The 13,665-nt window shown below is 38.9% G+C and overlaps 1 protein-coding gene across 1 annotated transcript; it reads right to left on the reverse strand.

Moving 5' to 3' along the window:
• Positions 1-6,430: 6,430 nt before the first annotated feature.
• On the reverse strand, positions 6,431-13,307 carry LOC145393072 (uncharacterized). Its single transcript, XM_080267410.1, has 7 exons — positions 13,260-13,307; positions 11,994-12,174; positions 11,667-11,728; positions 10,613-10,777; positions 9,414-9,563; positions 8,143-8,355; positions 6,431-6,568 (listed from the first exon to the last, which is right to left on the reverse strand). The coding sequence occupies exons 1-7, from the start codon at positions 13,305-13,307 to the stop codon at positions 6,431-6,433; spliced, it is 957 nt and encodes a 318-aa protein (XP_080123536.1).
• Positions 13,308-13,665: the final 358 nt, after the last annotated feature.

Genomic DNA, 13,665 nt, shown 5'->3' on the forward strand with positions numbered 1-13,665 from the left:
TACATAGCATTAGAGGAAGAAACAGTCAGAAATGATGATCAGGTAATGTGGCAAAAGAAGGTCAGGTATGGTGATTAGTTAGTGAGTGAAACAATGCTTATAATGCCTATATTCATTCATTCATTTATTGCCAGACGCCATGTATCCCAAACGGGGTGGCCAACGGCTTAGAGTTAATTGTTTTACAGGGAGGGGCACTAATCCTCCACCAACCCCACTTGACACTTAAATTCTAGAAATGCCTATATTACTGTTTGAAAACCAGTATACTCTCGTACTACATGTAAATTCGTACCAAGTAAATAAATAAATACCGTTTATGAGTGGTGTGAAATAGTTACTCTCCCATAGAACTCGTTTTCTTTGGTGCCAGCCTTTTAGAAAACCCAGTCAGGTAAGGAGGTACTGCTATCTGGATCGAGTATTTTAAACTTCAGGTGTGCGATTTCTCTATGAAATTTCGATGATTCTCGCCAAAAGCGGAGGTTTTAGCCAAAAAAAAAAAAAAAAAAAAAAGAATCGAAAATACCTTGGGATTGGGGGGTGTCGGAGGTGCGAAATAGCTCGGGACGTGACGGGTTAAGGTGAAATAGGCAAAATAATGTGCTAAGGATGAAGTGGTACAGTATTAAGTCTCCTCTGCCATCTCAAATACTGTCCCCTATCACATGTTCCATGTGGAATTTGAATTTCCTTAAGCAATTCATGCAGACTTGTGATGGGATTCAGACAGATTCCTTGTGAAGTTAAATTCCTAAATGAATGATTAATTCCTTCAACATGAGGATGTCATTCTTATTATATTCTAGTTATCTCTTGATGATTCTATCCAATGAAGGAAACAGCTCCCATACTGGACATGTTATTGATGGCTAAATCCAAATCCTCCAGTTCAGAAGCCGCTCCTAAGCCAAATATACTGTCTAAAGGTAGCAAGAATAAAATTATTCTGCAGTACATCATCTGAACATTAAAGTGAATGCAGTATAGATGACACAAGTACCTTTTCTACATGGGATTTGAAGTACTGTACTGTAAACCATTATTTCATTATTTGGGGCAGAGCTGAAATGTTGGAACATTTTCTGGGAAGCTTCTATCCATCATAGGTTCAGCTTAGACAATAAGCAGAATATAGAAAATGATAAATAGAAGAGAATATAAAACCAACTTTTCCTTCTAGAGCTGAATGGGTTGTCTGAGCCCTTTCAAAAATTTATTAACCTACTACTGTATATAATGCACTGAGAAAATGAAGGCATCTAGACATGGGGAGAGAATGAGGGATGAAAACCATGTGGAAAGATCTGTGAGTATGAAGTAGAAGACAGAGGAGCAAGAGGTACCAGGAAATCATTTACTACACTGGGTGGTAACCATTAAACCAAATTATGGCGCCTGGTGGTTTAGTGGGCAATTTAGACGCTCTGATCAGATTGAGCCAGTGCAGATTTATATTCAAGGGTTGGTTGTGGTTTATTGCTCGTGTAATGCCACTCGGATGAGTGAGGCTGGTCACTCTCATCTTATATGTCAGGACCAACTTGCCAAGCCCCGGGTTCCTACGCTGCTCATGGGGCAACATCGGATTGGATGATGGATGGGTGGATGAATATAAAAACAGAATGCATGAATGTGCGTCAAATGTAGATGACCCCAAAGGGCTCCTTATCCAAGGTTATAGTGGAGTTATTGCTCACGTAATGCTGCCTGGATGGACAGATGGTTAATCTCACCTTGAATGTCTGTATGAAGTTTTCTAGTTCTGGGTCCCAGTTTTCCTAATTGGGGTAATAACAGATTATGTGATGGATGAATGGATAGAATAATTAAAGGAATAACATAATAATGCAATGTTTGAATGCTGGGAGACAGTGGCTTAGACAGGTCTTCACAAACAGAGGGGCCAAGCTATATATGGAGGGGACCACTAATACAAAAAATCCACATTATGAAATAATAAAACTTCATATGGGGGACCAGTGGGGGAGGCCCCAAGCCTTCCTGAATTTATGCCACTGTTGGGAGGTCAGAATAGTGTAGTTTTACCCAATCCACAATCATTACTACAACCTACCGATGAGAAGTATTACATCAGTAGTCAAAGATAATGTGCACAGTGAGTCTAGATTACATAGTGCCATAAATAGATCAAATGGTAGAAATTATACCTATACACTGAAATTCTGTTTACTGTGAAGATACAACAGTTTTAGCCCAACTTGGATTTTGAAAAATGCATCCACACTGGGATGAAAGTCTTGTATACTGAGAAAATAAACAATTATGGTGCTGGAGAGAGATGCCTTCACTTGGTGGCACTGATATAACGTAGGGGCTATACTGCCTGGTTCTAAAAACATCCCTAAACTCCCTCCCTATCCCACAAAAGGAGGACGATGTGGTGCAGGAAATGAGCAACTTCAGCCTGCAGTCTAGTAGGTTCATATTCAAATAACCCTGAGGCCACAACATTGAAACAGCTTATGGATAAAATTTCTACCATAAGTGCATGATGCTAGTCACTATATACATATCAGTATTGTTCTGTCAGATTTAAAAAAAAAAGTGTAACTCATAAGCAGGAGTTTATTGAACTAGCCATAAAATCAGGAGAATACACTCTAATTTTGAAATGTAAACATTGTATGGAACTATTTCTTTTGCTGTGGATTATTTTCTTCCAGATGACTGAAGCTTGCTGAATTATGTATAAGAAATGGCGATATATTCTAAATGTATTTACGGTACAGTACTAACTTGTAAACCCTCTGTAAAGCTTACACTATATTCAACTTATGAAACTCTCGAAGAAGCTTATTTTCTAACTCTTCAAATCTCTACAAAGCTTATTCTAACTTCTCAATGTATACTCTACGTTCAATATCCTCCAAGAAGCTTATTCTGTTTTGCCAAATGTTTGGGAAATTGATTCTGCCTTCTAAATTGTAATGTAGTTTATTTTCCATTTATGATCAATGTGCAAGTTACATGTGAAAGTACAGTACAGTACACATATATAATTACAGACCGATACTTAGATAGATATATGACTGATTTGTGGACAGGTATAGCTGTACAGTATCGATGGATGGATGGAATGAGAGGACGGATGGATGGATGAAGCTACATAAACATACAACCATATTCAGTTACAGGGAGTAGTAGTCTAGTGGGTCAGAGAATATGCTGTAGATTGGCACAAGGATGGGCAATTGGTTAGAGAATGCTACACATTTAAAAAAAGGTCTTAAATAGGGGCACTGCTTTTGTCCTACAAGTAAATATGAAACTGTAAGATGGATGGACGGATGGAGGCACAGATATGGCTGGATGGATACACAAAACATGGGTAGAAGAATGATAACAGCAGCAGGACAGATATACAGACATGGATGGGTAGATAGATATAGACATAGATAGACAAAGAAGGATGACACACGCTATTTCTTTCACTATTATTACATCTGGTGGGGTAGCGGCCTAACACACTAGTCGGGGATAAAGGTAATGTATTGTACTTATTATCAGCTCAAATCCCCAAGACCTGTATTTTCGCCAGGTAAGGAGACTCCCTAGCACCTCTTCCTTAGTTATATATTTTTGGATATGGCTGGCTAATATCCCTCTGTACGTTATCTATGCAGAGTAATGTTTGAAGGATTTGTTTAACACAGAATAGACAGCAAGGCAAAATAAGCCAAATAAATCACTTAGGAAAAGGTGTTGGGGAGCTGCCTTAACCAATATGAATGCAGGTCCAAGAGATGAATGTACGGTTTTGATTTTGTGATACCAGACCAGTCACCTACCCTTAACCCCTTCAGTTACATAATTACTAGTTTATTCTTGCTACTTCCTGGTAATTTTATTCATCTGGATATGCCTCTCTTACTGAAGGGGTAAAGATGGCTGTATCAATCCCCCCTATTCACATGAACCGTACTCCATTCACCTTATCATGGTTTAGATTTTCATCTTTTTGTAGCTTATTTCACAACAAGCTCACTGGCAGGAAAATATCAAGTTACTGCTCTAAATCCTTTCCCTAGCATTTGTTCATGGTCAGCATCATATTCCAGTGTTAATTTACTGTTACAACTCAGCATTCAAGCTGGAGAGATGACACTTTTAGGCCAGGTTAGAGTAAATTGAGTACAGGCAGAAAACTGCCATCTCTCCATCTTGAATGTTGAGCTGTAACAAGAGACTCACACTAAAAGATGGTGCTAGTCATGAAGAAGTGCAATGGAAAGAATGCTGAGCTGTACAATTATCATTATTATTTTTATTCATTTATTTTTGCCACTAAGCTACGGGAAATAGTTTTCAAAAGGAAAAAAAAAAAAATCTCCACCTAGTTAAAAAGAATAAACCAAAGTGTGAAAAAAAAAAATTCTGGTGTAAATATAATCATCTGGGAGTATCAAGGAGGAAAGTAAGTATAAGTTACTGAATTAAAGTAGTTGAATGCTGTGGGACTACTTTGACTTTACATTCATTCCTGTATTATATAAGCCTATGATTTTGGTGTGATTGTTTCTCCGATATTTTGTGATGTCTGTGCACCTATTATGACTCAAATTTACCACACATCAATAAATCAGATATTTTAACCATAACGAGAGTGTATGTGTCCTTCAAATTAATCCTCCATCTCTTTCGCAGTGGTTTTATCTCTTCATTTTGATTATGTGTTTTTATCTTATGCTTCCTATCTCCAGACGATATAAATTCTGCTAAGGGGAGATTTTTCAAACTGCAAAGAGCTAAATAATATGGTAACACTCCACTTCCTGTTCCTTTGCTCATCTTCCTCTTCCTACACTCCTCTTCCTCTTCCTACACTCTTCTTCCTCTTCCTACACTCTTCTTCCTCTTCCTACACTCCTCTTCCTCTTCCTACACTCCTCTTCCTCTTCCTCTTCCTCCGCTCCTCTTCCTCTTCCTACACTCTTCTTCCTCTTCCTACACTCCTCTTCCTCTTCCTACACTCCTCTTCCTCTTCCTACACTCTTCTTTCTCTTCCTACAATGTCCTAGTCACAAGGAAGTGCCATGGAAAGGATGTGGAGCCATAGTACTGTCCATTATTGTCACCAAGCTACATAAAATACGCTGCAAAAGAATGATACTCTAGGCCTGTTAAAAAAAGCACAGTCCTCCCAGGCTTCTATGACTCTCAGCTGAATGAAATTGTGTAATGTTAGCTTGAAAAAGATGCTTGAGAGGATGCGACAAGAAAACGGGTAAATCAGAATGAATTGTGTTATGTTCTGGCATTCACTCCCCCCCCCCCTTCTACAATGAGAGAGAGAGAGAGCAGGAATGAACCATAAGAAGGGCAAACCAGGACCATCTGCTATTATGCATAGAGTGTGTTAGGCAGTGTGGTGACGAGTAATGGTAGTAAGTGCCATGAAAAGGTGTTAGTGATGAAAGAGTATAAATTCACCGGCCACGTAATGCCCAAAAACTCTATGAGAGAATTTAAAACCAGGATTAGCTGCATTATGTATGCGGTGTGTTAGTGAGCAGTGGTAGCGGGTGATGGTGTTACTGTGATGTGAAGAGGCAGTGATCTGGAATGGAGAAAGGGATGCTTGATGGCAGAGGACGGTGCTAAGTGGGGGTGAAGTGTTTGTGGCCACCCTATCTAAGATTTAGGTGCCTGGCTACAGATAAACAAGCTGACAGACAAACTACAGTACTGTATATCAAAACTGGTGTGTTTAGCATCCATCCATCCATCATCTAATCTTACGTTGCCCCACGAGGAACGCAGGAGCCTGGGGCTAGGCAAGTTGGTCCTGACATTTAAGATGAGAGTAAGTTTAGCATGTGTGTGTAACGTGGTGTTGAGCAATGGGTTTGTTAAAAAACATACATATATATATATATATATATATATATATATACACACACATCACTATCATCATCTCCGACACCTTGCTTCCTCCTGGGAACCCTCAGACAAGAGACAGCCATGACAGATGCACCTCCTGGTTACCTTATCCTTACACACCTTTCTTCCTCTCAAAAACTCCTCTTCCTCTTCCTACACTCCTCTTCCTCTTCTTACACTCCTCTTCCTTTTCCTACACCCTTCTTCCTCCTCCCACACTTCTTTTCCTCATTCTACACTTCTATTCCTCTTCCTACATTTCTCTTTCTCTTCCTACATTCCTCTTCTTAAACTCCTCTTCCTCTTCCTACACTCTTACTCTTCCTACACTCTTCCTATTCCTACACTCTTCTTCCTCTTCCTACACTCTTCTTCCTCTTCCTACACTTTTCTTCCTCTTCCTACACTTCTCTTCACCTTCCTACATTCCTCTTCCTCTTCCTCTTCTCACTTTTTCGTTAATGTACTGTTTCCATCTCTCCATCCACAACTTAATATACAAACAACTTTAAATGAATTATTCGTACTAAGCCTGGTGTGAGTTAGCCAGCGTGTGTAGCATTGTGACGAGTGATGGTGTGAGTGTGGTGGTGTGCAGTGCTGTGCTATCATCATCTCTCAGTTCCTCACAGTGTTGGGCAGCTTCCTCCGTTGCTTCCAGGGCCTGTGAGGAAGAAAATTACTGGCCACACTGACTGATGGGAATGTTCAATATAGACAGGTGGATTGTATATGGTGATAAAGAAAAAACACAGGTTAGAGACTTTGTTCTCTGATATTTCGAACTGAGACCTTTATGTGTATTGAAGCCATTATCAAGTTTTGCATTCTCTTACATCAAGGAATAAACTCCAGTCTTTCACCTGTGTTTTTTCCTAGCCATCCTATGTCACACACTGACTGATGGATAGACACAAGGAGACAAATAATTACACAGACTGATATATGGATACATCAACAGACAGACAGGTTAAGACAGACCTGAGACTGATAAAAACAGAATGACAGACTTAAGAGGAGATGTATAGAGTACAGGCAAGGAGTCAGAAAGTATAGACACACTTGTACTGGAATTAATATGGATGTTATGGACAGCCCTGCATGACAGTATTTATCACTGACAGTCTTGTTTGGAAGGGAAACTTGGGCAGCAAAGGAGAATTTTCAAGACTGAAAGTTGCAGAAAAGACATTTCTCAGAAAAGCTGCAAGCATAAAGACAATGGATGGTGTAAGTAATACAGTAGTTTCAATTATACGAAATTCATGGGACTCTCAAAACTTTGATTAATCAAGTGTTACATATAAGAGAATATAATAATATACAGTACTTGCATATCATGTGATATTACCTATATAACTTGTAAGATGATGGGGGTGTATTTTTGTAATAATATTCAGTACTTACACAAATACACCCCCATCATCATACAAGATATATACTGTATATAAAATCACATAATATACATGTAATATATTACAGGTATATCACATAATATACAAGAGATGAGTACTGTACAGCATTTTTCCATGGCCAGATTTACGTCTGAGTTAGCCACGTATTTAAGAAGTTTGTCTTTCAGTTTCCATCTACAATATCATACCGAGTGGTAGATCCAACACTGTATTCCTTCATCAGTGCACTACTGTGCACTCGTTCTATCTCGTTACACATTTCTACTTTCTGCTTCAAAGTAAGTACAACTCTCTTCCTCTTGTTTCCAACACTTTGGTTCACTTTGGGAGGAGTCATCGCGATATTTATCAATGATGAATACACAAGACCGAGCAGGGCACATCCAAATACAGCGTAAACATGGCAGGCGGCCAGACACTTGCCCTACCGGAAACATCATAAACCATCGTGGATGGCGCAAAAAGAGCCCGCCAAATCTGAAATTTTGATTGGATCTTGGATTTCTTCAGTTAACTGAATTGAGAATTAATTAGCAAAACCTTCCGTTAATCGCGCTTTCAGGTTGAAAGATTGTTGTATGATTGAGACTACTGTATTGTGGTGAAATTTAAAGATGGTATGGAATGGAAGAAAGAGCCACAGAGTGAGATGTGGAATTATGGAGTCAATAAAAAAGAATACACTGTAACAGTATGGACACATACAAACAGCTCAAAGTCAGTGTTGGGCCAGTGACCACACACACACACACACAAAAGAGAGAGAGAGAGAGAGAGACTGAAAACAGAAGAGAGAAAGAAAAAAATATATATATCAACTGACCTTCCTCACAGTTGCTAGCTGTTCCCTTGCATCTCGCACGAGGGGCCCGACACCAGAGAGTTCCAGCTGTTCTTTTGATACAGTCCAGGGAGCGATGTAGGATGAGTACACACCCTGAAGGAGGCTCTGTTGCTGACTCACATTACGCAAAGCATCACACACACTGGTCTGCTGTTCTGTGCTGTCCTCATTACTTATTTCAACCTTCCACTGCTGAAATGGGGGAAACTGCAATGTTATTTTTCTCTGGAAGGCGAGAGACTAACGAGGAAAATGTATGTGAGTGAGGTGGAAGGGGGAGGGGGAGCCCAAGGATGAGATGAAGGGATGGAGTCAAGAGGTATACAAGAGAGGGAGGTATAGGTTGTGGGAAGGGCAGTGAAATGGCAGGGGACAGGGTGACATGGAGGCAATTTGTTTGAGGTCATCCTTTATGGGATTGAGGCATCTGGCTATAGATAAATAGTATGTAGTAATTTTTCTCTCTTCCAGCAAATTGCATACCACTGGTATTTTACATTAATTAAATAGTGAAAAAATATATACAGTATATATATACATAACACAATGACTCGTCACTTAACACTAAAATGTTCCTATATACTACCATTTGAAGCAGGAAATAAATAGGTTATGTTCCACCATGACAGAAAGTTATCACTGCCTAAACTCTAACTCTGAGCTACAAGACAGGGTGACGAAGGATAAAAATAAATAAATAAAATAAACATAGAGCAACTATCCAACATGCCCCAGCGGAATGGTCCAGTCGTTCACGTATAATTTAAAGCCTGTGAAATTAATGTTTTGAATGAAAAGCAAATCCATCCACATATTTCTGTTTTGTTCTTAACTTTTTTTTATAAATGCTGTTATCTGAGGATGCAGCGAATTAACTTCAAATATAGCAAGGAAAGTTTGGCTGATAAATATTATGAATTTATTGTGGACTATAGCAAAAAGAAGCATAAAAAGGACACAAGAAAAAACGAGCATAAAAAAAAAAAAGAAAATCTATAACAAGGGCCTACTACAATTCTTTTATGCGAACTTGAGATGGTTTTTCATCCTTTTTAAACGTACTTCACATAGCTCAGTGGCAGAAAAAGACAGTACTATGGCTCTACATCCTTTCCACAGGGCTTCTTTGTGACTAGCGGCATTTTCAAGTGTTAGTCTATTGCTTCAACGCAGCATGAAGATGGAGAGACAGCAATTTTTGGCCAAGTTAGAGTAAATGAATACAGCTATAATGATTTTAAGCCTCGTACCTCATCCACCTGGTCATACTTGCATTGCTGTGCTGCCAGTTTCTCCTGAGTGTGCATCAGAGAGTCCGGCAGTGGGGTGTGGGCTCCCTGTTTCACCCAAGCTCGGTACTTCTTCACCAAGTCACCTGGCACAAAGTTCATATTCCCACCCTGTCAAAAAAATGTTACTGGTGGGAATGCTGGGTGGGCGAGAGACAAAGGTGTTTGAGAAAATGAAGACTTTAAGCTCTAGCCAGGTGGAAATGTTGGGTGAGGGAAAAGACACAGAGGTCAAAGCTTGAATTCTTTCTTTCCTCTAACATTCTGGATTACACAGAATGTTAGAGAAAATAAAGAATTCAAGTTCTAACCTGCAGCTCTCTCCCACCCACAAATTCCACTTGTCACAGTGGATCATCGAAATTGTTACTGGTATACTTTGACCTTGTGGAGAGGATGGTGAGTATGGGGTTGAATAAGCAAGTGTGTGTTGCATCATCGCTGAGAACTTTTCACCAAGCAACCAGGCACAAAATTCAAACTTGCAGCACCAAAAAAAGATATTAATCAAGTTGTAAACTGCCAGGAGAAACAAAGATTAAAATCAGATAATAATGAGAAGAGAGCACATGATTTAACTGATTATATACATTAAAAGGATCATGGCTGCAAAAAACTGAGGTCATTCTTGCCGTACAACACAAGTACATGCACAAGGATAAAATACATACATAATAACATAGAATATAAATAAAAATAGTGAAAAGGAAGGAGTGGACATGAGTTATCTGATAGGAGTATGTGGAGTTGGATGGAGAGGACATAAGGGGTGGTTCAGATACACTTTGGGGTAGCTGTGGAGAAGGTGAAGGAGTTTGGCCATATGGAGTGAATGAAGAGTGAGAGACCGATTAGGAGAGTGTATGTGAGTGAGGAGAAGAGTGCATGCGAGTGAGGAATAGAGATGGAGAACATGGATGGGATGAAGGGATGGAGTGGACTAATGAAGAAAGACAAGGAGTGTGGGAAAGGCGAAGAGAGAGAGAAGTGGGTGAGGAATAGAGAGAGAGAGAGAGAGAGAGAGAGAACAAGGATGGGATGCAGGGATGGACTGGAGTAGTGAAGAAAGATAAGGAGTGTGGGATATGGAGAGAGAGAGAGAGAGAGAGAAAAAGAGAGAGAAAGAAAGAGAGAGAGAGAATCACACTATTAAAACCAACCTGTAGAGTGCTCTGAAGGTATGGTGAATGTGTAAGATGTAACATGAGTAAGTCTGGATGCGTCTGCTGTGCGTTGTTACGAGAACTGGTCAGCGTACGCAAATTCTCCACACTGTCCAAACATGTCTGCCAGAATCGTAGTTGTGCTGTGGCTGGTGCAGTTCCCTGGGCAGTATTGAGGATGCTTGTAGAAAATTACCAGTAATCATCATCACCATTATCATCTTTATTCTTCTCCTCCTCCCCATCATTATCAATATTAGCCCCTTCTTCCTCCTCCTCCTCCTCATCATCATCATCTCAATACTAACTCTCCAGTGAACAGACTGGGGAGGATGGATAGTTGGAAAACACACACACACACACACACATTGACTCTATGGTAGCATGTTCTGAGGTGTAAAGTGAAAAGAAGGCAGTGATACATTCATAAAACAGCAGAGCTGTAAAAAGTAAATGTGAATGTAATGTGTCATGGTAGGTTCTGACTTACACTACCTAAATTGAGTTAGCTGGTGCTTTTGTTTATTACCTATGTTTTAAGACTGCTATTAATCTACAATGACACAGTGTTTGTATGTGCCATTGTACCAGCTATGAACTACATTTGGGTAGTTTTAGGGCTTGGTTTGGTGGTTATGAACTTTATTTGATACATTCTGGACTTGGACTATGTAAAGGTATAAGTACTGTATCTCCCAGAGTGCCAGTCTTAATATCTTCAGCAATGTCTCTCTACCAGTATGTCTTTGGTTAGTGTGGAAGCCTTTGGTGCTGTAGTTTTTGGCAACACAACCCCATCATTAACCATGGAATGTGTGAGCTATTTCATCAGCCCTGAATGGGACAGCCCTGGCATGTATTCAATATGGAGTGGGTATTAGTGCTAAAGAGGTGACATATGATGTGTGGTACGTAGGACAACTGCTGGGTCTCATGGAATGGACTATCAAGGCTATGGACAGTCAGACATGTAAAATAAATAAATAAATAAATAAATAAAAATAAAATGACTCAACTTCACCCTTCTGCTAAACTGCATGCCTCTTCTCACCTCAATAACTTCTGTGTCTCCTGGCTGACATATTCCCATACATGACAAGCTCTGCAAAATTTCTGAAAGGAAACATTCAAAATTGTTGTAGAGAACACAATACAGTATATCATTTATTGGGATTTATTTGAGGTCTGGGATTATCTGAGGGAAAATACATCATCAATCATTATTAAATTTTTAACTTCGTCAGAAGGGATGAGTAAGTTTAAAAAATAAAATAGCTAAGAGTAACTATAACCAATAAAGTTAATGCACAAGTGACTTTGTGTATGTATACAGTACAGACACCTACTGTGTGTACATTACTCTGCATACACCACATACTCTGTGAGTGGGTATGTTGTGGGGCAGTATGGATGTCGGTGGCAGTGCTGGGTGACAACTGTCTTACCACCCACAACAACAGGGCCTGTCTTGCCCCGCCTTCATGCCCACCCGCACCACACAACAACACCGACCGAACCCACTCAGGATCAAACGTGTCCAAACCATCATAATTAAGACTCTGAAAAACAATGTACTGTAATAATGTAATTAGTTATATAATTAAACCACTACAATTAAAGCCCTGAAAAATACAGTGCAGTGGATACAAGTTAAATCCATCATCATAAAAACCCTGGAAAGTAGAGTAACACAGGTAAAACAAGATGTGTATACCGTAATAAGTTCTTGTTATAATTATGTCACCTTTTTATATTTTCTTTAATTAAGGGGTTGGGAAGGAGAATGAGGTAACTAGAGGATATATATAATAAGTTCTTGTTATGTTATTTTTATTATTATTGTTCTTAATTAAGGACCTGGAAAAAAATGGGGCAGTAAGAAGGGGTACAGTAGCCATTCATTATTGGTTGCTCTCCTTTTTTTTCTTTTTTTTTCTATAGTCTTCATCAAGGGTCTGGAAAATACAGCCATTAGAACATACACAATACAGGAAGTTCTGGTTATGTCTTCATGCTTTTTCTTAATTTTTTTACTTTGTTATTAACCCCTTCACTCTGATGATGTAGGCCCATTTACTTTATTCATAATGCTACTAAATTACTTTATTCTGCTTTATTTTTTTCCAACATGAGGAGTCAGATGTTGCCTTCATGATTTTCTGCACCAGACAGCCTTGCTTGAATAATTTCATTTGTTAAAAGCAAGAATAAAGTGAAAAATACTGTATGTGATGGGAGAGATTATATTTCTCATTGCCAATTAGCTACTATGTATCTTATTCAGGCTAAAAATAGACTGCTTTACAACACTTACAGGAAACCCATAGGGCACTAAAATTACAAAAAAACATTTCACAACTAACGTTTATAATTAGGTACTCCTACTGATAAATCAAACTCATCACATTAAAAAGGGGCAAATTTGACAAAAAAGAAACTGGGTGGGAGATTAACTGGGCAAGTTTATGAGTGTCAAATACGTTAATTACCAAAGTACACCGAACTAAACACCTGCCACTCCCAGCCGCCTCCTCATATATGCTCTTCCACTATAAATAAGGAGACAATATTACTCCCTATGCAATGCTATTAATCTATAAGCTGCTAATAACAAATACTAACGTCTAATACCACACAGACAAACCTGAAGCTGTGAAATAAGTCTTCTTACAACTTCCTTTTCCTTACACATTGCGCCCGATTTTTTTTTTTTTTTTCACAGCTGATCGAAATGCGCGCCTTTATTCTGTAAACAAACTACATTCCCGAATAAGCATTAATATTTACCAAGTATAGTTTTAGAATGTTAGAAATACATTATAACATAAGATGTCAATTTTTATCATATTTCTTATTTCTGAATTATATAAGCGAATTTTTATCATCCACTACATTTAATATTAACTTCTCTTTGGAGCCCCGGCTAACACAAGCATCTCAATTCGTATAAAGCTATTCGAATAAAATAAAAATCCCGAATGATTAGAGTATGAAGAAATTTTTACAAAGACGTCTTCTAATGCACATTGTTAAATTGCTGAAGACGTCAT

Source organism: Coenobita brevimanus, chromosome 23 (assembly GCF_032717465.1).
Source record: "Coenobita brevimanus isolate Jiangsu-jjx chromosome 23, ASM3271746v2, whole genome shotgun sequence".
NCBI classification, from domain to species: Eukaryota; Metazoa; Arthropoda; class Malacostraca; order Decapoda; family Coenobitidae; genus Coenobita; species Coenobita brevimanus.

Excerpts from the sequence above, each read along its gene's own strand:
- LOC145393072 (XM_080267410.1), bottom strand. The coding sequence starts at position 13,307 with ATGTGTAAGGAAAAGGAAGTTGTAAGAAGACTTATTTCACAGCTTCAG. Across the intron at positions 10,778-11,666 it reads GAGACACAGAAGTTATTGAG|GGAACTGCACCAGCCACAGC; the intron begins GTGAGAAGAGGC and ends AATACTGCCCAG. Across the intron at positions 9,564-10,612 it reads ACCTTCAGAGCACTCTACAG|GGTGGGAATATGAACTTTGT; the intron begins GTTGGTTTTAAT and ends TTTTTTTGACAG.